This window comes from Vulpes vulpes, chromosome 1, assembly GCF_048418805.1.
Source record: "Vulpes vulpes isolate BD-2025 chromosome 1, VulVul3, whole genome shotgun sequence".
Taxonomy (NCBI): domain Eukaryota; kingdom Metazoa; phylum Chordata; class Mammalia; order Carnivora; family Canidae; genus Vulpes; species Vulpes vulpes.
The window spans coordinates 129,519,493-129,543,519 of record NC_132780.1 but is presented as its reverse complement, the minus strand read 5'-3'; the positions used below and the strand labels follow the sequence as shown (position 1 = coordinate 129,543,519).

The 24,027-nt window shown below is 47.7% G+C and overlaps 2 protein-coding genes across 2 annotated transcripts; one reads left to right on the top strand and one right to left on the bottom strand.

Moving 5' to 3' along the window:
• Nucleotides 1–3,419: 3,419 nt before the first annotated feature.
• Nucleotides 3,420–15,925, bottom strand: MUCL3 (mucin like 3). Its single transcript, XM_072727389.1, has 3 exons — nt 15,838–15,925; nt 6,002–9,129; nt 3,420–5,514 (listed from the first exon to the last, which is right to left on the bottom strand). The coding sequence occupies exons 1-3, from the start codon at nt 15,917–15,919 to the stop codon at nt 5,368–5,370; spliced, it is 3,357 nt and encodes a 1,118-aa protein (XP_072583490.1). The 5' UTR covers nt 15,920–15,925; the 3' UTR covers nt 3,420–5,367.
• A 6,743-nt stretch (nt 15,926–22,668) lies between these two features.
• On the top strand, nt 22,669–23,825 carry SFTA2 (surfactant associated 2). The gene is made up of 3 exons (XM_025990601.2): nt 22,669–22,869; nt 23,119–23,207; nt 23,355–23,825. Exons 1-3 carry the CDS (start codon nt 22,809–22,811, stop codon nt 23,439–23,441), a joined length of 237 nt encoding a protein of 78 aa, XP_025846386.1. The 5' UTR covers nt 22,669–22,808; the 3' UTR covers nt 23,442–23,825.
• Nucleotides 23,826–24,027: the final 202 nt, after the last annotated feature.

The following is a 24,027-nucleotide window of genomic DNA, read 5'->3' as shown; positions in this document are numbered from 1 at the left end:
TGGTGATTCTTGTGCACACTCACTGTTCTAGAGCGTGGATGCCAATGGGAAGGACCTGGAGAAGAAGGGGAAGTAGACAGAGTGTTGGGGAGGGGGTTAGAAACCTACGAAAAGGCAAGACAGGTTAGAAGGACTCCTCCAATGTTAAGAGGGATCAGGGAGGGAGAGAATGGATGCAGATGAGGGAAATTGTAGAGACCTGATGGTGGGAAGATGAGGCGGTGCCTGTTAGCATTTTTGCACACTTGTAACTCTTCTGTATTTATGTGTCATTCCTTGTGTGATATCTGCCTTTCCCAGTGGACTGTGAGATCCCTAAAGGCAGGACCTGTTGTTGCTTTGTTCACTGATATATCTTCAGATCTAGCATGGAAGAAATGCTCCAAAAATGTTTGCTGGACAAACATGTTCAATATGACATGACATCTAAGTGAAGTTGTTATGGGAAAAATAGGCCGGAAATACAGGACTGGATTTCAGAGCAAATACAGGCTGGAGATGAGTCTGGAAGCTATCTGCAGTAATAATGGTTCAAGCTGAAGGAGTTCGCAGAGAGACCGGGAGGAGGAAGAGAATAGAATGTGCAAGACAACAGTCTCCAGGGCAGTCACTGGGAGACACCAGAGAGAGGGCACAAGAAAAATAAAATATCAGTGATTGCACACTACATATGAAACTAAGTATGTACTTCATGTTGGCTAATCAAATTTAAATTTTAAAAAAGAAACAAATATCAAAGGAAAAAGAAAAAAACACCCTCCAAAAGTCCTTTTGTTCATTTAACCCAGGCCTGTTCCTATCAAATCCACACCTACCTGGCCTACTCCCTTTCAGGCTTTCCATCCTACAGTGGAAATGAAGAGCCTTTATAAGTTATTTGGCATTGGTTTTATTTCTTATTTTATTTTTTTAAAGATTTTATTCATTTATTCATGAAGACACCCAGAGAGGCAGAGACACAGGCAGAGGGAGAAGCAGGCTTTCTGCCAAGAGCCCAATGCGGGACTCAATCCCAGGACCCCAGGATCACGTCCTGAGCCAAAGGCAGACACTCAACCACCAAGCCTCCCAGGTGCCTCTGGCATTGGTTTTAATAATTAAAAAGGGGTAGGCACCTGGGTGGCTCGGTGGTTGAGTGTCTGCCTTTGGCTCAGGACGTGATCCTGGGGTCCTGGGATTGAGTCCCGCATTGGGCTCTTGGCAGAAAGCCTGCTTCTCCCTCTGCCTGTGTCTCTGCCTCTCTGGGTGTCTTCATGAATAAATGAATAAAATCTTTAAAAAAAAAAAAAAAGGAAATTGTTATCCAGAATGCCTGGGTTCTACAGCAGGATTGGGCTGCAGAGGACAAGTTGATGCCTGGACTCTCATTAGGACATGAAGTTTCAAGAAGAATTAAAAGCTTACTAGGGCCAGGGTTGTGGGATCAGTAAAATCAGTTGGGATAAGTTACATGGTAAAGGAAGCCAGGGACTGGAACAGCTGGACTCTTGGGTTCCAACACTTTCTGTACAATATGCCCGGCTCACTTTGCTGTCTCACTTGGCCATTGCTGTGGGCTTTATAGTTGCTGCTGGGGGCGGCTGGGGGCAGGGGAGGTACATAACTTTTGGGCCCCTTCTCTCCAGGGAGGGGCATCTCTGACAATTTAGACAGGTAGGAACAGGGAAGGAGAGAGAGCAAGAGACTCAAACCTGTCAGAGGAAAGGAGACCCATCATTGGGACCAGAAGTCAGCAAAAACCTGTTTTCTCTGGGGATGTCTTATTTCTGGAACAGAGGCCTTTGTAGGAGGCAGAAGTGAGAAAAATGAGGATGACTGGGCCCCAGGTCATTGGGTCTTCTTACCACACCGGCAGTCACTGTCCAGAAACAGTTGTGCTGGCACAGTCAGCTGCAAGGGGCACTGGTGCTGGCACAGAGGGCAGAGCATTGTGACTGAGTCCAGTGAATGAGTCTCAGAGGGTAACAGAGGCTGTCAGGACAGACCCTGGCCCAGTGGGGCCAGAAGAACGGAACTCTGGGAAGTCCAAGGGGCTGAAAGGGGAGACCTGGCCTCTGGAAGAAGGAGCTGGATGCTGTCTTGCACAAACCTCAATACACTTTGTTCCTTAGATGGTCCCTATAACATCCCACCCATCCAGGTCCCGCTGCCACGTTACACTAAGGAACAAAGTGTAATTGAAAGTGAAGTGAAATGGAGTTGGGAGGAGAACTCTGATCCCAGAGCCGTATGGGTTTGAATAAGGTACTTCCCTGAGTCTTGGCTTTGCCACCTGTCACACAAGTGTACTAAAGGAGAGTTCTTGGAGGATTGAAACCCATGCTGCGGTGAAAACTTCCCTTTAGTCCGGAGGTTTGCGGGTGGGGGGCGCGCACCGCCAGAGTCTGAGGCTGTGCCCGCATGGGCAGGTGCGCCCAGGCTCCTTCCGGTGCTGGGGCGGCGGGGGGCACCCGGGGCAGTGCTGGGGGCTCCCCTAGGCCAAGTGGAGCCTAGAGGGAAGGGAGGGCCGAGGCTTCGAGGGCCCGGAGCTCACCTCCTCACCTCTCTGCCCTCACGCTGGGTGCCCACCTCGGCTCCAGGGGTCTTGGGCATTGATCTCTCCTGAGGGGGTCTGGGTGGGGTGTGGCGTTTAGCTTGTAAGGAAGGAGCCATTCCCTCCTTACCCCTCAACCATTCACTTTTCTCTAATGTGAGCCCATCGCTGGAGCTTGTCAGAGGGTTTCTCCCTAGATTTCCAAGTGAGCATCAGGGAGAAAGAAGGGAGAAGGGAGACTGTTAGCCACTGTGTTCGGGCTCATACTTCCTGTTACATTTGGAGAAACTTCCACACTCCCAGAACATATACCCTTTGACCCCCAATGCTCCAGTTGGGTGCCTTGGTGGAAAGGCATTAGGTTGGATGTTTGACACTCTGGTGGGGGGCGCTCAGAGGTGTTCTTGCTTAGTTTGGTTTTGTTTTTTAAATTAGGTCCAGGCTGCAGAAATTCAATGATTAGAAGCTAGGGATAGGCGGTATCTGCTTTCTTCTGAGAACCAGTGACACTCCTGTCCTGGCAGCTGACACATGCTCAGTCACATTTGCCCAGATGACTAAAAACTTGGCATCCTTGTCCTTTTTTCTCAGGCACCCCAGCCCTCTTCCAGAACCAGGTGTCCCCCTCTGCCTCAAGGCTCCTTCCAGGGACCTAAGTCTGGGGCCCCTCTGACATCTGGAATGCCACCATTCTGATTCAAGATACAATTCTGCCTTTAGCAGAGCAGAACTCTGGTGGGAGATTCAGAGGTATCCACCCAGCCTGGAGTGGACCCTGGTAAATAACTCAGTGACAAGGAGTGTCCGTGTTAGGACCACCGTTCATGATAGACTTCTAGCTTCCTGCAAATGAGAATGCCAAAAGTAGCAAAAAGCACTGCATTTTTTAAAAGTTTTTATTTATTTATGAGAGACACACAGAGAGAGGTAGAGACAGAGGCAGAGGGAGAAGCAGGCTCCATGCAGGGAGCCCAATGTGGGACTCGATCCCCTTCCCGGGATCATGCCCTGAGCCCAAGGCAGATGCTCAACCACTGAGCTACCCAGGCATCCCAACCACTATGTTTTGATTCCAAATGAAGTTCAAACTGGAAGGCCTGTGACAAACTGAAATGTCTTTCTGGTCAGGGAGGTTGCTGATCCTCCTTTTGTATAAGTGAGAGCCAAGGCTACGTGGATGATGAGCGATGGTTCTGCTGGGACTGACATTTGGGCATGGAACGGTTTTAGAGCAGGGCTAGTGTCCTAACATAAACTTGGGATATAGTAGTTGCCCATAAATATCAGGTTTAATTCATTAGAGTGCTGTTTTATTCTGTTTTATTCTAGTATTGCCTTGTGATATCTCTTATTATGTATTTAATTTTAATTTTCCTATATTAGGAAAATTAATATTTCCTATATTCCTGATTGGCAACCTTGTCTTATACTTCTTTATAATCCTCAACAGAATTTATAATAGGTGCTTAGAAATACTTGCTAATTAATTAACACATTTTCTCCCTGTTTTGTCACCATGCAATTAAGCCCAGCAGGAACTCAGGAGTGACTCCTCTTAGAAGCAATAGAAATTCAGCCTCCTCTTCCATGACCCTCTAAAGAATTCCTGTTCTCTAGCCACTCCTGCTTAAGATCATCTGTAAGGTCACAGCCAGAGTCAGGAACACCAGTCAGGACTTCTCCCAACTGATAGTCCAGAAATTATGATGTCCTTACTTTACAAATATTTTATACCTTATTATAAAAAGACCAATAGATAGGAAGCTATCTATTATCTGTCTATTCTTTCCCCCTCTGCCAAACACTAATAGGTAAAAGGGCTTTAATGAATAGGAGAGAAAATCCAGATGAGATACCTACAAAGAGGAAAATCAGAATCTGGGGTGAATGTGTGAGGAAGAGAGAGAATGGGGGCAATGGAGAAGGTGAAAAGGGAAAGGGAAAAGCCTGAACTGGCTTTTGGTAAAACAGATAGGAAAATAAATGATGAGTGGGGAACACCATCATGGAAGTCCTGATGGGGATAAATGGGTAAGACTGTAGGCCAAACAAAAATCCCTCCCTGCATGCCACCTACAACCCAGCAAGCCAAACAAGCAAGATGCCTACTGTAGACATTTAGAAAAGCAAAAGGATTCAGGGGGATGAGGGAAGAATTATCTAGATGAGAGATATTTATGATATTTTCTGAATTTTTCCTTTCTCCCAGGTATGGAAGATGGTGAAGGAAATAAGTCTGCTTAGGCACTTGATGGGATGAGCACTGGGTGTTATAGGTTGGCAAATTGAATTTAAATTTTAAAAATGTAAAAAAAAAAAAAAAGATAAAAAAGAAATAAGTCCTCCTTTTTTCTCAGATCTTACTTATTCATTTTAAAAAGGAGGGGGTTAAGTGTCCTGGGAACTGAGAGACAAGCCTGCTTACTACACACACAGTCTGAGTAATAGTAGATAGAAATATAGATTGGTCCTGAAACCCAACTTCCAATCAGATCTGGGGCATTGCCCCCAAACTTCCCTTAGCTATGCTGCTCTTCCCAAGACTTGGTGTCCTATTTTGGTGCCCATCCCATATGTCCATCAAACAGCTTTTCATTCTGAAACCATCATCTTCTACACATGCTCATATTATTCATTCCTTCTTTTATATCTCCCAGACTCACATCTTCTAGCTTATCATCTCATCCCTAGACCAGTTTCAATAAGAACACAGCAGATGAAGGGTGAATGCCGTTAACTTTCCATACTTTGCCCTTCCCGGAGTCTAGGAAATACAAACTGTGAGTCTAACTCCTCATGGAAGAGCATGGAAGAGCTGGGCACTTTCTGAGGGATCACCGTGGGGAAGTGATCTGGCCCATGCCAAGAGTCTGCTGCTCCATCAGGTGGACTGGGTAGGAGTTAGGGCCTCCATCATCTTCTGGGTCATTGTCCTCCTTGTTCTGGATCAGTGCCTGGCGTGTTTTTGTCATGTAGGAGACCTGTGATTAGGAGAAAGGAGAAATGGGCTCCATCTGCTATGTCACTTGCTTCCTCCACACCCATAACCCTTTGATTCTATTATTCCTGATACTCGATGTTTAGCTTCCTCCTTTCCCAAGATTCCATCCAAACCTCGATCCTTATTCCAGCCCCAGATCCCATGCGCTAAGCTCCAGATTTCATCTCCAATTCCCTCTTCTGTCCAGTTTTCCTTACCTTTATATCCCCTATTCTCACATCCCAGATTCTATCTCAAATACACAGTTCTTCCCTATTCTACATCCTTTATTCTCATGCCACTATTCATGCCCCATGCATCACTGTCTTTCCCCATCGTTTTCGCCACCACTACCCCTATATTACCATCCCCTCCACACCACAATGTCTCTTTTTCTGAGCTTATTACACCCTCTGGTTCAGATCTATAATCTCTCATCAACTTCCTATCTGATGGATTCACTTCCTTGTAGCATCCCTGTCCCTTACCAAGAAGATAAGGCTAAGGAACATCAGGAAGAGAATCACAGCCACCAGGACCACAATAACTATGGCCCAGGCAGGGAATGAATCATTCTCCCTCCTTCCTCCAGCATTAACACCTCTGTGTGAGCCATCTTCATTCTGATATGGATGGCTTTCATTGCCTGGGATCTCTGACATGGTGGAACTCAGCTTCATGTGAGAGGTACTGGTGGTCTTCCTGCTGATGGTGGTGGTCTTCTCCCCAGGATTCTTGAGTCCTCCCAGGGCTCTCGTGGTCTTCCCGCTCGCTGCAGTGGTCTTCCTCCCATGGTCTGGGGGCCCTTCTGTGGCACTGGTGGTCTTCCCGCTGACGGTGGTGGTCTTCTCCCCAGGATTCTTGAGTCCTCCCAGGGCTCTCGTGGTCTTCCCGCTCGCTGCAGTGGTCTTCCTCCCATGGTCTGGGGGCCCTTCTCCGGCACTGGTGGTCTTCCCGCTGATGGTGGTGGTCTTCTCCCCAGGATTCTTGAGTCCTCCCAGGGCTCTCGTGGTCTTCCCGCTCGCTGCAGTGGTCTTCCTCCCATGGTCTGGGGGCCCTTCTGTGGCACTGGTGGTCTTCCCGCTGACGGTGGTGGTCTTCTCCCCAGGATTCTTGAGTCCTCCCAGGGCTCTCGTGGTCTTCCCGCTCGCTGCAGTGGTCTTCCTCCCATGGTCTGGGGGCCCTTCTGTGGCACTGGTGGTCTTCCCGCTGACGGTGGTGGTCTTTTCCCCAGGATTCTTGAGTCCTCCCAGGGCTCTCGTGGTCTTCCCGCTCGCTGCAGTGGTCTTCCTCCCATGGTCTGCGGGCCCTTCTCCGGCACTGGTGGTCTTCCCGCTGACGGTGGTGGTCTTCTCCCCAGGATTCTTGAGTCCTCCCAGGGCTCTCGTGGTCTTCACGCTCACTGCAGTGGTCTTTCTCCCATGGTCTGGGGGCCCTTCTGTGGTACTGGTGGTCTTCCCGCTGACGGTGGTGGTCTTCTCCCCAGGATTCTTGAGTCCTCCCAGGGCTCTCGTGGTCTTCCCGCTCGCTGCAGTGGTCTTCCTCCCATGGTCTGGGGGCCCTTCTGTGGCACTGGTGGTCTTCCTGCTGATGGTGGTGGTCTTCTCCCCAGGATTCTTGAGTCCTCCCAGGGCTCTCGTGGTCTTCCCACTCACTGCAGTGGTCTTCCTCCCATGGTCTGGGGGCCCTTCTGTGGCACTGGTGGTCTTCCCGCTGACGGTGGTGATCTTCTCCCCAGGATTCTTGAGTCCTCCCAGGGCTCTCGTGGTCTTCCCACTTGCTGCAGTGGTCTTCCTCCCATGGTCTGGGGGCCCTTCTGTGGCACTGGTGGTCTTCCCGCTGACGGTGGTGATCTTCTCCCCAGGATTCTTGAGTCCTCCCAGGGCTCTCGTGGTCTTCACGCTCACTGCAGTGGTCTTTCTCCCATGGTCTGGGGGCCCATCTGCGGCACTGGTGGTCTTCCCGCTGACGGTGGTGGTCTTCTCCCCAGGATTCTTGAGTCCTCCCAGAGCTCTCGTGGTCTTCCTGCTCGCTGCAGTGGTCTTCCTCCCATGGTCTGGGGGCCCTTCTGTGGCACTGGTGGTCTTCCTGCTGATGGTGGTGGTCTTCTCCCCAGGATTCTTGAGTCCTCCCAGGGCTCTCGTGGTCTTCCCACTCACTGCAGTGGTCTTCCTCCCATGGTCTGGGGGCCCTTCTGTGGCACTGGTGGTCTTCCCGCTGATGGTGGTGATCTTCTCCCCAGGATTCTTGAGTCCTCCCAGGGCTCTCGTGGTCTTCCCACTCGCTGCAGTGGTCTTCCTCCCATGGTCTGGGGGCCCTTCTGCGGCACTGGTGGTCTTCCCGCTGACGGTGGTGGTCTTCTCCCCAGGATTCTTGAGTCCTCCCAGGGCTCTCGTGGTCTTCCTGCTCACTGCAGTGGTCTTCCTCCCATGGTCTGGGGGCCCTTCTCCGGCACTGGTGGTCTTCCCGCTGATGGTGGTGGTCTTCTCCCCAGAATTCTTTAGTCCTCCAAGGGCTCTCGTGGTGTTGGCTGGAGTGGTCTTCTTTCCATCATCCTTGGGCCCTTCTAGGGCTCTTGTGGTCTTCTTTCCTTGGTCTTTGGGATCCTCTGGGGCTTTCATTGTCTTACTGCTGGCTGGAGTGGTGTTCTGTCCATGTTTCTTGGACTTTTCTTGGGTTGTTGTGGTCTTCCCATCGGCTGATTTAGTCTCTTCTCCATGTTTTGTAGACTCTGCTTGGATTCTTGGGGTTGTCTTATTAGCCAATGTGGCCTCTTTCCCATGTCCCAGTAGGCTTTCTAGTGATCTTGTGGTATTTATATGAGCTGATGCAGTCCTTTGTTTGTGTTCTCTAAGTGTTGTTAGTATTGGTGCAGTCTTTTCAATGGGTGATGTGATCCTTTTTATGTGTTCTGTAGTATTCCTCACAGTCTTGCCTGAGGCAACCGTAGTTCCGGAACTAGCAATTATTTTATGATCTTCAGCTCCTCCTGACCTTTCTGGGATTCTTGTAGACTTTGTGACTGCTGTGCTTTTGCCTGAGGAAGATGTAGGTATTTTGTTGATCTCTGTATTGACTGAGGTGTGGACAGGAATTATGGTCTTGTGTGAAGTAGTGCTTTTACTGTCTAAAGTAGTGATGGTGTTTCCAAACGATGTTGCAGTTTTATGTATATTTCCTGTACCTATTTTGCTTACATTGGACTTATTGCAAAATGGTTTTCTCTTGGGTGCTAGGGTTGAATATTTTGCACCAGACAGTCCTTTATGTGTGTTAGTAGAGTCATTAGGATCAATAGAGCGTCTATTCTGGATATTTGGTTTTTTTCCTTGATTGCTGGGTTTTTTTTCAGAAGAAGGAGAAACTTCATAATCACTTGTAGAATTTTGAGGGTTATCTATCGGTTTGTAAGTTGGCTTGATATGGTGTGTAGTATTGCAATGACTTTTTCGCTTATGGATTTCTGTAGATTTAGTGAGGTCTAGAGGGTTGTGGCCTAAATGAAGAGCAGTATGATCAGAGAGTGTACTATAAGCAAGGCCTGAAGTAGGAGGGAACAAATGATCAGATGCTGGGGAAACACCAATTTTCTGAAGCTCTTGAAATGCGGTAGCACCTGTGAAGCAAGAAAAGCAAATAAGAAACTTCCATTATGTTCTTTCTTGCTTCTCTGCCCACCTCTATCTCTAGGGATCCCTTTATTACCTTAGGTATATCTCCCAGCCAGTATCCTCATAATACTATGATATATAATCCCCACTGTCTCCTCTAGTCTCTGGACCTTTGTTCAGGTGGTGCCTTCAGCAAAAATGCCACCTCTACTCTTCAGTTCTCAATTTCAGACCTTTCTGGTTTTCTGGCATCTTTCCAGATCCTTCCAAGTACATATGATCTAGCTTCATCTGAGTGCTCAAAAAATTCTTTGTTAATACCCTTTCCTGCTACTTTCAACTTCACATTACAGTTATTTGTGTACCTATCAACCTCTAACTCCTGCCCTGCCTATCAAATCATAAGATTTTGAGATCAGGTATTAACTGTCATTTTGCTCCACAAATGCTCCTTTAGAATTTATATACTTATGGAATGGAGTTCCTTTTACATTACAGAGCTGAGAGGAAAGAGCAAATATCAGAATCTCCATCTTTCCTTAACATTCCAGCTCCATCCCAAATGTAACTGTGAGAGACAGAGTAAGATTTCTGGCAGAGCTTCCCATGGGTATTAATAAGTAGATACAGATGATGAATGAGAGAAAGATAAGAAGTGAGATGGAGGGTGGGTATAGGAGGGAGATGGGAAATTTTCATTTTGGTGTTAAAGTTTGGTCTGAATGCAGAGAAGTAAATGAGATGACTCAATCCCTGTGGTTTCCCCCCACCCCTTCACATACCTAATGCCATCTGGAATAAAGATCACCCTCCTAAGAGAAAAAGATATCTGCTTGGGGGTCTTGAGAGGAGTGAATGAGGCAGCTGAATTCTGGAAGGGACTGACTATATTTAAGGACAGGGTGTGAGAGAAAACACTTCTATCAGTGAACAGATATGGGCCTTAATTATGTGGGAAAACAACCAATGGGGACAGAGGAGATGTCTCTGATACCTAGCCAGGAGATCACCAAAGAGTGAGAGACTGTTGTTACATAACTGAGATTTCCAGTCTCTGTTAGCTCAAGGCGGAAACCAGAACCTGGACCCATTCCCAATCACAGAAAACCATGATCCACCCACCTCCCTGCTGTCAAAGAGAGTAGGAGGCTGGGGAACCCCTTGAAAGAAATATAGGAGGGAAAAGAAGAGGGTGAGGGTACTACAGAAGCCCAAGTGTCTGAAGGGATTCAAGGTTAGGGAGATAAAGGAGGACTGAATTATCAGGCTCTTACTCTACTGTGTTAGTTCTATTCTTTGATTCCCTCAGCAACAATCCCAGTTATAGCTGCTGTTCATTGGCCACATTCTCTGGGCCAAGATCTCAGGTGGTTGCCTCATAGACATTCTGATTTGCCTCATAGACATTTCTGGATTTTCTTCTAGAGTGACTGATCTCACAACCTCCTAAAAGGTGCCTTTGAAGCTATCAGTCTCCCTATTTTACAGCCAAGAAAATTGAGTTTCAAGTTTTACACTGGAAGAATGGTGCCTTGCACACAACTCCATAACTATAGCCATGGCCAACCTCTCTTGCATACTTACTGTGAGACAGGCCGGTCATATGAATGAGGACATGTATTAACTCATTTGCTTCTCACAATAGCCCTTTGAAGTTGAGAACTATTCACTATTCTTCCCTTTTTATAGAGGAGTATACAAGATTCAGAGAGGTTGAGTAATCTCCCCAAGGACATCCCCCAAGTAAGAAGTTGAGCCAAAGTCCTGGGTCCCCAGGCCCAGACTGGTTAAGACTACTGGTTAAGACTATATTATACAAGCTATAGGTCAGCCCAACTGTTGGGAAAGGAAGAACACTGGCATCTGTGGAACCCCTAAAGAATGCTGTTTCTATATTTGTTTATTTAATCTTCACCACAAACCTATAAGGACAAGTATATGACCTTATAGTTTTATAGATAAGGAAAGGAAGTTCAAAGAGATTAAATAGTTGGCAAAGTCAGTGTTCTCACTAAACCTCAGATGCTTTTATTTTTTATTTATTTATGTTAGAGAGAGTTGGGTGAGGAGAGAGGGAGAGAGAGAATCTGAAGCAGGCTCCACAGTCAGCATGAAGCTCTACACTCAGCACACACAGGGCTCAGTCTCATGAACCTCTGATCATGCACTGAGCTGAAATCAAGAGTTGGTTGTTTAACTGACTGAGCCACCCATGCATCCCCATCCCAGATGCTTTTAAATGTGATAAGGGATGAATAAATATCCATAGAGTGAATAAATGAGCAGTAGCAGCACAGTGGCAAATTCCACTGGTCTTAAAGAATCAGAGGACAGGATTAGAGTTTAGGCTTTGTCCCTCACCAGATTTGCATCCTTGCTTAGGTCACTTAAATATTCATGAACTCCATGTCCTTAACTGTAAATGACAATGAGGTCGGCTACATCAGCTTGAGCATAGACGATTCTTTAAAGTGTTTCTTGAATCCAAATTGTAGTCTTTGAAACAGTCTCATACTTTGCCCTTTTCTCCTGGTAAGGGGAGCCTGATCCTGCGACCTTCTGCAGGCCCTGCTATCTCTCCTGACCATATGCCCCTGAGGCCTGCCTTGACCACCTCTTCCAAAAGGCAGCCCACATTCCTTGCTGTGTTTTATCAGTGTGACACTCATCATTTTCTAGTACATAATGAATACTTCCTACAATGGCAGGGATTTATATTTGTTTTATTCATTGCTAGGTCCCCAGCCTAAAGGAAGCACTTTATACATATTTGTTGAATAGGTGATTGACAGAATATTTTAAGACTGATGAAAACTCTTCAGAAACAACCTTTCCTTATGCACATTTAAGTTAAAAAAAAAAAAGCAAACATAACTGTGACCTCCAAAGTTTGGAAAACCAAAGGGTAATTTTTGTCATGTGAAATAATTGAGCCCCTGAGATATTAAAAGAAGTCCTGAAGCATACCAGTTCTGGGATATTGGTTGTCATATAACCCCAGGTGCCACATAGTCAATAACTAGACTCAGATAACTAGATCTTAAAATTCCAGACCTACATCACACAATTGTGGAACCATCGATTATAAAATCTGGAATCAAAGCTCAAACAATTCCTTGGTTCTGAGCTTAACCATAAGGCAAATCAGTGACTAATACTCCCCGCCCCCAACCATGAGGTGACTATCTCTTCTCCCCAGTAGATCTATCAAGCAGCAGTTTTAGTTCCCTAGGAAGTTTTCACCATGAGATATTCATTTCACTGACCACAATAATGGTCTGAAAATAACTTTTTTTGGTCACTGATAGGCACAGGAAAATCTGGCTTTAGCACAAGATACTGGAGGTGGATGCTCAGCCTGGATTAAAGAATGAACTGTGGAAGGAGCCTCAGTGTCCATCGAAAGATGAATGGATAAAGAAGCTGTGGTCTATGTAAACAATGGGATATTCCTCAGTAGAAACGACAAACACCCACCATTTGCTTCGACATGGATGGACCTGGAGGGTATGATGCTGAGTTAAGTAAGTCAATTGGAGAAGGATAAACATTATATGGTCTCATTCATTTGGGGAATATAAAAAATGGTGAAAGGGAATAAAAGGAAAAGGAGAGAAAATGAGTGGGAAATATCAGTGAGGGTGACAGAACATGAGAGACTCCTAACTCTGGGAAATGAACAAGGGGTAGTAGAAAGGGAGATGGGCGGGGGGATTGGGTGACTGGGTGATGGGCACTGAGGGGGGCACTTGACAGGATGAGCACTGGATGTTATGCTATATGTTGGTAAATCGAACTCCAATAAAAAAATATACAAAAAAAAAAAGAGAGAGAGAGAGAGAGAATGAAAACAAATCCCACAGCATCAAAACTATGTGCAATTCCAAAGGTCTGTTCAATTTTTTTCATTCTATTATTTGAAAAGACGCTGGATATCCAGGTAGGTGACTCATGATACAGGGTCTCTATCAGAGCAGCCTTGCCCAAAAGAGCATATCTAATGTTTCTTGGTGTCCTGTCCCTAGAAAATGACTTACTTCATTTGTAATAATATGGATAAATGCTTGAAATGTCTATAGAGCATAAGCTCAATATGTGACCTAAAACTCAGAGCAAAGAGTAAAGAGAAATATACTCAAATGGTTGCCTGAGTGGGGAACTGGAGGGTATTAGGAGAGATTTTATTTTTCTTTCTCATTTTTTCAATTTTCCAGTTTCTATAGTGAGCATATATTATTTCTGTCATATAAATCAAACCAAATAACATTTATTTACTTATTTTTAAAGATCTCATTTATTTATTCATGAGAGACACAGAGACATACACAAAGGCAGAGACACAGGCAGAGGGAGAAGTAGGCTGCCCGCTAAGAGCCTGTTGTGGGACCCCAGGATCATGACCTGAGCTAAAGGCCGACGCTCAACCACGGAGCCACCCAGGCATCCTAAACTAAATAACATTTAGTGTAGGAAAACAACCTTTTTAGATTCTCTCCAAGACCTCAGCCCCATCTGTGCTCCCCTCAGAGATGATTTAATCTAGTTTCTGCACTTCTGGTTCTATGACCGCAGACCCTGGGGTTCTAAGATTCAGTTACCTGAGTCTGGGTATTGACTAGTCCTGTGGATAAATGGGAGAGAAGGTCCAGAACTGTGGGCTAATGGTCTATACCCAACCCAGTCATCCCTCCTCTCTCTACCCTGGCCTTACTCCCTGCTGGACATAGTCATGTGCCCAGTGGGACCCACGTTCCAGCTCCAACTTGACCCCATCCCAGCCTTATCCCAGTCTCAAGCCCTCCTGACCTATCATCCACTTGCTCTTCTCTACAGGATCTGAGTGTCCACTGCCATGGCCCTTCCCTCAGCCCTCCCCTCCCTCCCACCCAGGCAACATGCAGAGAGTCCAGAATCTCCTGAACTGGAATTTGGATCTCAAGTCTTCCCTGTACCTGTCTGTGCCCTAGAGCAAATCTCCCTCAAAAGTGAATGTGTAGGGAGTTGATTCATGACTCATGCCCTTCTACTCTGGGCATGAGTAGATTCTTCTTCCTGTGCAGCAACACAAAGGAAGGTGTTGGAGAGCAGCAGGTGGGATAGCAGCCTTCCAGGAAGCCTGAAGATTGGGAGGCTGAGGATGGCTCTGGTGCCTCTGTCCCCAGACCCTTGAGGTAGGGCAAGGAGATCAAGTCAGGGCACAAATAGAAGGGACCACTAAGACCTAGCAGAGGCAGCTTGAAGATTTCTCAGCCCTACCATCCACCATATGTTTGGTCCCCACACCCCTATCTGAGCTGAGCCCCAATGTGACCTGAGCTCAGAGAAGGAGAAACTTCCTCCAATATCACCCTCAGTCAAACACTATTAGAAGAAGCACCTTCTACCTGCCCTGCCCCAAAATTTATCTGGAGCATCCAGACTCACAACTTTCTGGGCCCTGGCTTGCAATCATCAACATCATTGCCATGGATAACCGTATCCAGTACTTAGTTTTTCTGAATCTATTTGTGTGTGTCTGCCTTATGAAGACCCTTCTTTGAATCATCCAGGTCCCCTCCAAGCTGCCCCTGTGTTGGCCTCTCCACTCCCTGGGGTCAGTCACAGAACTCTTTCTTAACTAAGTGAACTAATTTGATGATTTAACTTGTAGGCTCTGTTTTTGCTCATTAAATTTTTCTTTCTTTTTTTAAAGATTTTATTTATTTATTCATGAGAGAAAAAGAGAGATAGAGAGGCAGAGACACAGGCAGAGGGAGAAGCAGGCTCCATGCAGGGAGCCTGATGTGGGACTCGATCCCAGGACTCCAGGATCACGCCCTGGGCCAAAGGTAGACGCTCAACTGCTGAGCCACCCAGGGATCCTCTAAACCTTTCCATATACATTTTCTCACCAAAGCCCTGGGTTGTTTCTCAACTATTTGTAGGGGGACAAAACGATGCATGCCTTATGGAGCTGCTATTGGATTAAATAAATGAATGTGGATGAAGTGCCTAGAATAATGCCTACCACACAGTAAGTGCTCAGTAAGCATCATCTATTGGTATTAGCCAGGTGTGAGGAAGTACAGAATAGTTAAATGGGCCAGACTTCAGAGTAGAACCAAGGTCAGCATAGAGCAAGGCTTCTGGAAAGAAATGCACCCTGTGCCTCTTGAGGGCAGCAGGCAGTGTGGAGTGTCAGATTCCTTGTTCACTACCCTCTAGCTGCACGACTTTGGACAAGTCCCTTTATCTCTCTAGGTCACACTCTCCTCACTATCAAGTGGGATATTATTAATCACCTCAGGGGATTTGAGGAGATAAAATGAGATGAAGTATTGTGAGCACCTGTGAGTTTCTTGCACATAGCAGATGCTCAGCGAATGTCAGGTCCCCACTGCTATCTACCCAGGACTGCCAGCCTGTACAGTGTCTTTATGTAAACTGGAAGAAGCCCCTTTCTGGGTGGAGGCAGGCTTTCAGGCCATGTCTTGAGAAGCAGAGCACAGGCTGGGTTTCATCTTCTACCTGCCCGTTAGCCAGCAAATTTGAGCAGTGAACACCCTAGGCAATTTTTGCAACAACCCTGTACCCATATCCCTTCCCATCACACATTCACCTGTTGTTCATTTCTATGATTGTTCATTCAACCCTATTTCTGCTAAGAAATAATCCCTCTCTGTCTTCTGTCTCCCTGTATTGTGGTGACCCCTTTGCCTCTAAAGGCAACTTACCTGACTCCCAAGAACCTAGAAGAAAGAGGAGGTAGCACTGGAGGCCAAAGGTGGAGCGGATGCAGTGGGCTGCCTGGGCCATGTTGGAGTTGGGCAGCTGCTTGGGACCATGGGCTGGGGTCACCTCAGCTTATATGGGTCCATATTTGACGTCATGGGGGCTGGGGCTCCTCAGGCCTAAACCTTAAACAAATGGAACCACCCCACCCCACAGGGGTGCCCTGATAACGGGAGACCGCAGCTGCTGCGTCATGGAGCCAAGCATCTGGGTGCCTGCTGAATGGGTGGGATCTGGGAAAAGGGACACAGAGGGGGCAGACTCTTGACCCAGCCCCGTGAAGGGAGAGGGGACTGCGTAGGGGCGGCCTCCAGGGCTCTGGGGAGGTAGAAAGCAAATGGCCTGGCTCTAGAGGGACTGAGCTTTGATGAGTGGGACAGAGGGGATCACTGGGTGCTCAGGTTCTGGGAGGAGATCCAAATCCTGCTTCTTCTCCAGCTTCACATTTGCCCTCCCACCTCTCTCACGTCAGCCTGGCTCTCCACACCCCTTACTCATACACGGTCACTCTTTTTTCCCTGGGTGGAGCTGTCCATGAGTATCAGGTGAAAGAGCAAAGAGGAAAGCCCTCACGTGACCCACTACTGCAGAGACAGGTGCTTCTAGATGTTCAGAGATGACACAATAAGATGTGGAAGCAGTGGAGACAGTGAGAGACAAGTAACAAGACAGATAAAGAAGCCCAGGATATGACATCGCACACTTCACCAGGGATGCAGACAGGACACAGAGGTTGAGATTTATCTTTGGTGGAGATGCTTGGTGAGCAGGGGCTCTGACTTCAGCCTACCTCTTCCTTCCCCCTCCCACATCAGCCCAGCAGCCATCTCTTTGCCTCCAAGCCACCATCTACCCCTATATAGAAATGCAGACATCTCATTTCTAGGATCTCCTGGAGTCTCCCTCTTTCCTTCCTCTTGATTTCTTGCCTAAAGCAAGCATTAGTTCAGAAGACTGTCAAAATTCATTCACTGGAGTCCCAAATGACAGTCTCTGAGGCTGGAGTTGCAGTGGTGGACAAACTACCAAGATCAAGGAGAGGGAAAGCCATAGGTCCAGGTGTCCAAGTCATCACACCTCTATGACTTGCTTCATTTGTTCGCAGTGGGTCTCCTGTCATGTAAAGTAAGCACCCTGTAGGCAAGGTCTTTGCCTTGATCACTGCTGCTTCCCTATCACCTGAAACAGTGCTTGGTACACAGTAGACAATCAGTATAGTCAATTATTGCGCTGTATGCAGTGGTGCCTGGATGGCCTAACGCCTTTCTGGAGGAAGTACAGCAGGCAGAGGGAGGGGAGAGGGTCAAGATCTACTGGGCCTCAGGGCAGTGAGGCTCATGGCAGATCTGAGGACTAGACATCTGAATTTCTCTCATCATTTGGTATGATTTGTCCCTAAGCCCTAGGCAGAATGGAATGAGTGAGAAGAGAACAGGCCACCTGCTCATTAATGCAATTAATGGGAAATTGATGAGGCTCCATGGCATCAGGCCAAAGACTGACTCCTCAGAACTGGGCAGCCTGCCTCCCAGGCAATGCACACTGCAAGATGGCACAAGGTCACAGCTATATTGGTAGAGCTAGGATTCAACACCGAGGTTAATGTGATCCAGAGAGCAGACAGATCTGCACTACCTAGAGTTGAATTTAGTGTCTCCGTGGCCAGCCTCCAGCCCTTCCCAGCCTCTCTTTCGGTGGCCCCAAGTCCTCATCCCTGCCTGGTCAGTGTTTTAGCCACCCAGACAAGGTTCCCTTATCCCCCCTCACCTCTCCCAAAGTGTGACAAGCTGTCATCCTCCTCCCTTGAAGCTCTTGTTCTTCTCAAAGTCCTGGAATGCCACGTCCCAGCCCCACTGGCCTTTGGGACCCACACATTTGGGCCACAGCTTCACTCACCTTCTTGACACCATGCGGTAGGCTGACCATTGCTGTCATCACAGTGAGAGCGATCAGTAGGATGGCCCAGTCTGGGATGGAACTCTTTTCCTGAGGAAGAGAGAGGAATAGCGACCAAGGCTGCTGAGACCTCACCCCCCAGCTTCCCATTACCCTCCTTCTCTTTTCCTCTGGGACTCTGATGTCTATACAACTCAGAGACCACAACTCTCTGTGGAGTTCTCTCCTATAATCTTGAAAAGAGAATCTCAATGGAGGTTTTTTTTTAAGGGCTTCCATCCAAGTTGCAGCCATCTCTTCCCCAGCAGCTGTGGATGCATTCTGTTGGTCTCTAAACTCCTTGCTGACATCCACATCTTTCCATCTTTTTGAACTTTCCTCCAATACCTCTGGCTTTGTTATCTATGTCTCTTTCAATCAGCAATGTGTCTGCTATGAGGATATCCAGGTAAGCCTCTCTCCTTCTGAACCCTGGTCCTTCCCACCACCCTGGCCTGATGCTAGCTATCAAGGGGAGCCAGAGCCTGTTGTCCTGTGTGCTCTCCCCTCATTTCCTGCTCTCAGCTACCTGGGGGGAGCCTGGCCATGTCTCCTCTGATAGGAACATAGGAGAGAAGAAGATGCAACAGAGGGAGGAGGGGGAACAGGATCCTTGGAGAGGATGTTTCTTGCACCAGAAAGACAGATCAGGCCATGAGGAAGGAAGTTGGAAACTTTTTAAGGAAGTAGTCAGGTAACAAATATCTGGCTGTTGGTGTGACCAGAAGCTCGAGAGAATACCAAAACCCCTTTAAGAGTTGTGGACATCCTCAGACATGCTCAAAACACAGTTGAAAGCAAGCACTCATGCCTGACCCTGCATTCCTGTCCCAGAGCCAGGACTGGCTGCAGAAGAATAAGAGAGAATGGGCCCAACCAACATCTTTACTGGTAAATGATCCAATGCAAATAAGGGCACTTACTGGTCTGGAGGCTGAGCTCAGAGCACGTGGTGGCCACTCCAGCTATTATGGAAGTAGAACCTCTGGAGATAGCCAGACTGGGTGTGGAAGGCCAGGCACAGTGGGAGCAGTTCCAGGGGCTGCTGTGAGGGAGACAGGTCCTCGAAGGCCAGAAGAGATCAAAGTAAGAGCAGAAGCAGAAACTATGTCCAGTGACCCCTCAGTCAAAATCCTAGCAAGTTGTTGGTACAAGTTGATGAACTGATTCTATGAAAATGAAGACTGAGAATGGCCAAGAAATCCCAAAGCAAAAGAGAAGTAGAAGTCTTATCCTGGGATCCCTGGGTGGCGCAGCGGTTTGGCGCCTGCCTTTGGCCCAGGGTGCGATCCTGGAGACCCGGGATCGAATCCCACATCGGGCTCCCGGTGCATGGAGCCTGCTTCTCCCTCTGCCTATGTCTCTGCCTCTCTCTCTCTCTCTCTGTGACTATCATAAATAAATAAAAATTAAAAAAAAAAAAAGAAAAAAAAAAAGTCTTATCCTACCAGATCTTGAAACTTGCTACAGAATTGCAGTCATGTAGTACTATGGCACTGACATAATAACAGACAGGATGGAATAGAATCCGGAAATAGATCCACACATGCATGCTCACTGGACTTTTGATAAAGGCACTCACACAATTCGATGGCGGGCAGAGAGGGAGGGTCTTTGAAATAAATGGTTCTGGGGCAACCAATTATCCATAAGGGAATAGATGAACCAACCTCTACTGCACTCCATACACAGAAATTAATTGAAGATAGATCATAGGCTTAATTTAACTTAATAATGTAATTTAATTTAATAGGCTTTAATTTAATTTAATAGGTTTCAATTTCAGAGCCTAAATAATAAAGCTTCCAGAGAATACATAGGAGAATACTTTTATGATCTGGATGTAGGCAAAAAAAGTCTTAGGTAGGATACAAAAGACACTAACTGTAAGAGAAAAAAATTGTAAACTAAAATGCAGAAGGGGGGGCCTTTGTATAGCCACCAAGGCCATGGCACTGCTTCAGTGAGGTTCTGGGGAACTGTCAACTTACACATGGCCAAGCACAACACCGCCCCCACCCCACCCCCGGCCCCCACCGCCGCCCTGAGCCACAGAGCCCTTCAGAGCTGGATTGAGCAACAGAAATATCACCTGGTGGTGCCGAGACTGTTACCGCAGTGCTCTCAGAAATGGTCGTATCTGAAGTCTGAGGACTAATGAGAAAACGCCCAGAAGTTGAAGAACCTGGTGAGAAACACAAAGATGGTGCAGAGACCATCAGAGGTCTCCCTAGAGACAGTAGGGACACTGGCAGAGACAGTGGGGAGAGCAACAGAGATGGTAGGGAGACTTGTGAACACAGTGGGGAGACTGGCAGAGATCTTCCCAGAGATGGTGGAGAGACTGGCAGAGACAGTGGGGAGACCAGCAGAGATATCCCCCAAAATAGTTAGGAGACTGGCAAAGAAACTTGTGTCTCCACCTGAGCATACGGGATGTTTTAGAACAACTAAAACAAAACATTCAAGAGCCTGAGGGACTCTCAGAGGTAGTCAAGATGCCTGCAGGTACTGTGTTTCCCCATGAGCAGCTGAACTGTTGGAAGAAAAAGAAAAATGAAATAATGGGGTTAGAAGAGTTGACCATCTCCCTGGGTCCAGAGCCCACATCTTCATGCCAACACCCCTTTCCAGAGGTTGGTGTTCCTGCAGGCAGAGGAACAGCAGGAGTGCAACATCCACCGTGTCTGTTGGTGTGTGCCTTTCCAGGTCCATCTCCCTGGCTCTTTAAAGAGTCTGAGTCTGATTTCAAGTCTCAGGTGAGCCAGGTATATCGGGGCCTCCATCAGGCCCATGATCTCTGTCCCCAAGAAGAGGTCACCAAGCTGTGCCCGGGGGATTAACCTACCCCAGCCCGATCCCAGGAAACACTGAGCAACAGGGAGAGTGAGTGAGAGAGGCTGAAGACTCCCCTATCTGGCCCTCAGGCTCTCTCCAGACTTGGGACCAGTCTTCTGTGCCCAAGTCAATCTCCAGCCCAGAACTTCCTCAAAGGGAGGAGTCCTCTTGCTCCTAGAAGTACAACCATTGGGGTTGAGGATATGCGGGTCCCTTGGGGAAGCAGAATTTGAGAGCTAGATGGAGGTAGAGAATGTCAAGGCCTGGAGCCTGCATCTGACCTTTGGGAGACCTCAGGCAGGGTAAACGCCTGAGCCATCTCTGATCCAGTTGGCAGGGCAGGGGCAAGGGGAGAAGAGCAGCACCAGAGAAGACCCGTAAACCCAGAAACCACGTAACACAGAAGTTCAGAACCTAGCTCTGAAGCCAGACTGCTCTAAATCCACTGCACTGAAATCCACTCCTCCCAACCTGTGCAACCTCCAGCAAGTCATGTGACCTAAATCTTTGCTTCTTCATCCTTAAAATGGGGTGATCTACTACTGACTTCAAAGGGTCATTACAAAGGAACATTAAAGGAAATCATGGTTCTAATGTTCCTAACAAACAGCAGTGCCATCCATGACTATATAGAAAGAGTTGGAGCACCAGCTGGGAAAGTCATAACGGTGCCCCTGTCCTCTTAAGAAGACTCAGATGTGGGGCAGCCTGGGTGGCTCAGTGGTTTAGCGCCACCTTCAGCCCAGGGCCTGATCCTGGAGACCCGGGATTGAGTCCCACATCGGGCTCCCTCCATGGAGCCTGCTTCTCCCTCTGCCTGTGTCTCTGCCTCTCTTTCTCTCTCTGTGTGTGTCTCTCATGAATAAATAAATAAAATCTTAAAAAAAAAAAAAAAAAAGACGACTCAGATGTCCCAAAGCATCTCTCTGTGCTCCTTCTTTCTATCCTCTGCTTATACCTCCAGTGTCTGCTCATGTTTCAGTCCATTTATTCTTTCCATTTTTGTCTACCTGTTGTCCTGTGCAAGTCTGGGTGTCCTTGAATGCCTCACTTAATATGTACGGTGTAGACAATGTCTCCTTCCGTCCCTCCATTTCCTTGCTTTTGCTTTTGGCTTCTTTCCCTGACTTTGCCCAGTGGTCTCACTGCTTCTGTCCCTCTGTGCCTGGGCCCACTGGTTTTTGAGGGAGGAGGGCGATAATACATAAGCATGCAAATAGGAAGACAAAGGACATGTGCTTTTGTGCGTTCCGGGGGATTATGTGACTCGTGTCAATCTGTTGAGCTTGTCCCTGTGTCTGGCATAATGAGGGATGGGTTCTAATCTCTCTGCTACTGACTTACTATGTGACCTTTGTGAGTCATATGCCCTCTCTGGGCCCTGGTTTCATAATTTGTAATGAAAGATGGTAAAGCGAATGGGCTCCAAACTCTCCACATCCGTGCTTACAATGCCTGCATCTACAACTGTTGATTGGGAGGACAACTGTGTATAAGGCAGGGGGCAGAAGGATATTTGATGAAACTTGTGTCTCCCCCTGAGTATACGGGATGTTTTAGAAAAACTAAAACAAAACATTCAAATACGAAAGTTCCCCCTTATGCAGATTTCTCACCTAGAAAGCCACTGTGCCTGGGGGAGCAGGATACCTGAGTTTGGGGAGAAACTTGGTGCAATCTACCCCTCCCTTTGGGCCTACATTCCTGAGGCCTTTGGTGGCATGAAAGATGATATTAATTGCAGTTAATAATTAATCCCTAAAGAGCAAGGAGAGGCCCAGGCCTGGGTGGGGCCCAGAGGCCTCCAGGAAGGACACCTCCTTAACTTCCCTCTCTGTAGGACTGGGCACCCTCCCCCTCAAATCTCCAGGCATAGGGGAGGGATGGGGCACAGGACTGAGGAAAGGGGATCAAATTCTATTTTCCCCAACAGCCCAGTGAATGGCCCTCTCCTGGGTCCTCAAAGCTTTATTGGGAGAACTGGAAGATCCAGTTACCCAGCTTCCCTCTCCCATTTCCCCCCAAACACCTGGGCTAAGGATTTAGTAGAGTGTAGAAGGCAAGCCTGGTAAGGAGAGGCCAGCCAGAGATTCGGACGTCTCTTCTGTCCATCAGGGAAGCAAGAATCGAGGTGGCCACAATGGGGGCCGGGATGCCCTTCTTCCTCTTCCTGACTTTCCTGGGCACCTCACAGGCAACAGGTGAGGGCCAGAGGGCTTGATGCTGGGTGCTCATCTCAGGAAAAGGCCAAAGAGGGGAGTGAGAGGGTCAGAGCTCTTGGTCCCGAGCTCTTGGTCTGGGGCTACACTCCGACAGGGATAAGGTCTGGAAGGGCATTGTCAGGGAAGAGGAACTGGGGGAGGGGGAAGCAGGGAAGGAGGGGGTGCCCATGTCTCTGAGGGAATTTGGCCCTAATTACTGGGCCCTAAGCTCTATTTTTGGATCCCTAGGGCCAGGAATGACTTTGCAGCTGAAACTAAAGGACTCCTTTCTAGCAAATTTCTCCTACAATTCCAGCTTCCTGGAATTGCTTGAGAAGGTAATTCTTTGGGAGGGGAAAGACAGGGCTGTGTGAACTCGAAGTGTGTTTCTGACTCAGTGTGGGCCTCTTTTCTGGGTCTGGCCAACTCCAAGGGATGAGTGAGAGCCATCTTACACCTTCCCCCTAACCCTTTCTCTCCCCCAGCTCTGCCTCCTCCTCCACCTCTCGTCAGGGACCAACATCACCCTACATCATGCAGGATCCCCACACCATGTCACCTGCAGAGTCTGAGAACCATCGAAAACTGTGTCCCCCTCTTGGCCCAGGCATTTGGCCACCGAAGTACAAGAGGGCTGCCCTAACCCTGCTGAGTGGTAGTAAATATGCGGAATTCAATGACTTGCCTTTGTGGGTTAATGAGCAGAGGGGTGGCAGGAAAATGGAATTGGACACCAAAATCTCTGACTCTCTCCCTTATTAAGCAGAGGGCTTCTGGGATGGACACTCTCCCTCAACACCAGTGTAAAAGGTCTAGGAAGAATATGGGGAACTTTTCTGAACTGTTTGGGGACACACACACCACATTTCACATCCGCGTGTGCATGAACACACACTTCAAGCTGAGATCTTCAGAACACCTAGGAATAAAGGAAAGAAACCTGTGCTGAATCCCTACATTGTTCCAGGCTTGATGCTTTCCCATTTCGATGCTTGCAGCAATCTTGAACGTAGCATAATAGGTGTCACTATCCAGTTTTACAGATGAAGCCTGAGGCTAACAGGGGGAAAGTTATTAGCAGCAGACAGGTCGGACATGAGACAAATGCCTAGGCTTAAGCAAGGTTTTCATTTCACCTCTCTTTGCTTAAGCTTTAGG

What these genes read in the sequence shown, in the direction of transcription:
- MUCL3 (XM_072727389.1), bottom strand. Translation starts at nt 15,919, where the DNA reads ATGGCCCAGGCAGCCCACTGCATCCGCTCCACCTTTGGCCTCCAGTGC. An exon ending in TCTAGGTTCTTGGGAGTCAG is followed by an intron (nt 9,130 to 15,837) that starts GTAAGTTGCCTT and finishes CTTGCTTCACAG; the next exon opens with GTGCTACCGCATTTCAAGAG. An exon ending in TCCTTAGCCTTATCTTCTTG is followed by an intron (nt 5,515 to 6,001) that starts GTAAGGGACAGG and finishes TCCTAATCACAG; the next exon opens with GTCTCCTACATGACAAAAAC.
- SFTA2 (XM_025990601.2), top strand. Translation starts at nt 22,809, where the DNA reads ATGGGGGCCGGGATGCCCTTCTTCCTCTTCCTGACTTTCCTGGGCACC. An exon ending in GGGCACCTCACAGGCAACAG is followed by an intron (nt 22,870 to 23,118) that starts GTGAGGGCCAGA and finishes TTGGATCCCTAG; the next exon opens with GGCCAGGAATGACTTTGCAG. An exon ending in TCCTGGAATTGCTTGAGAAG is followed by an intron (nt 23,208 to 23,354) that starts GTAATTCTTTGG and finishes TCTCTCCCCCAG; the next exon opens with CTCTGCCTCCTCCTCCACCT.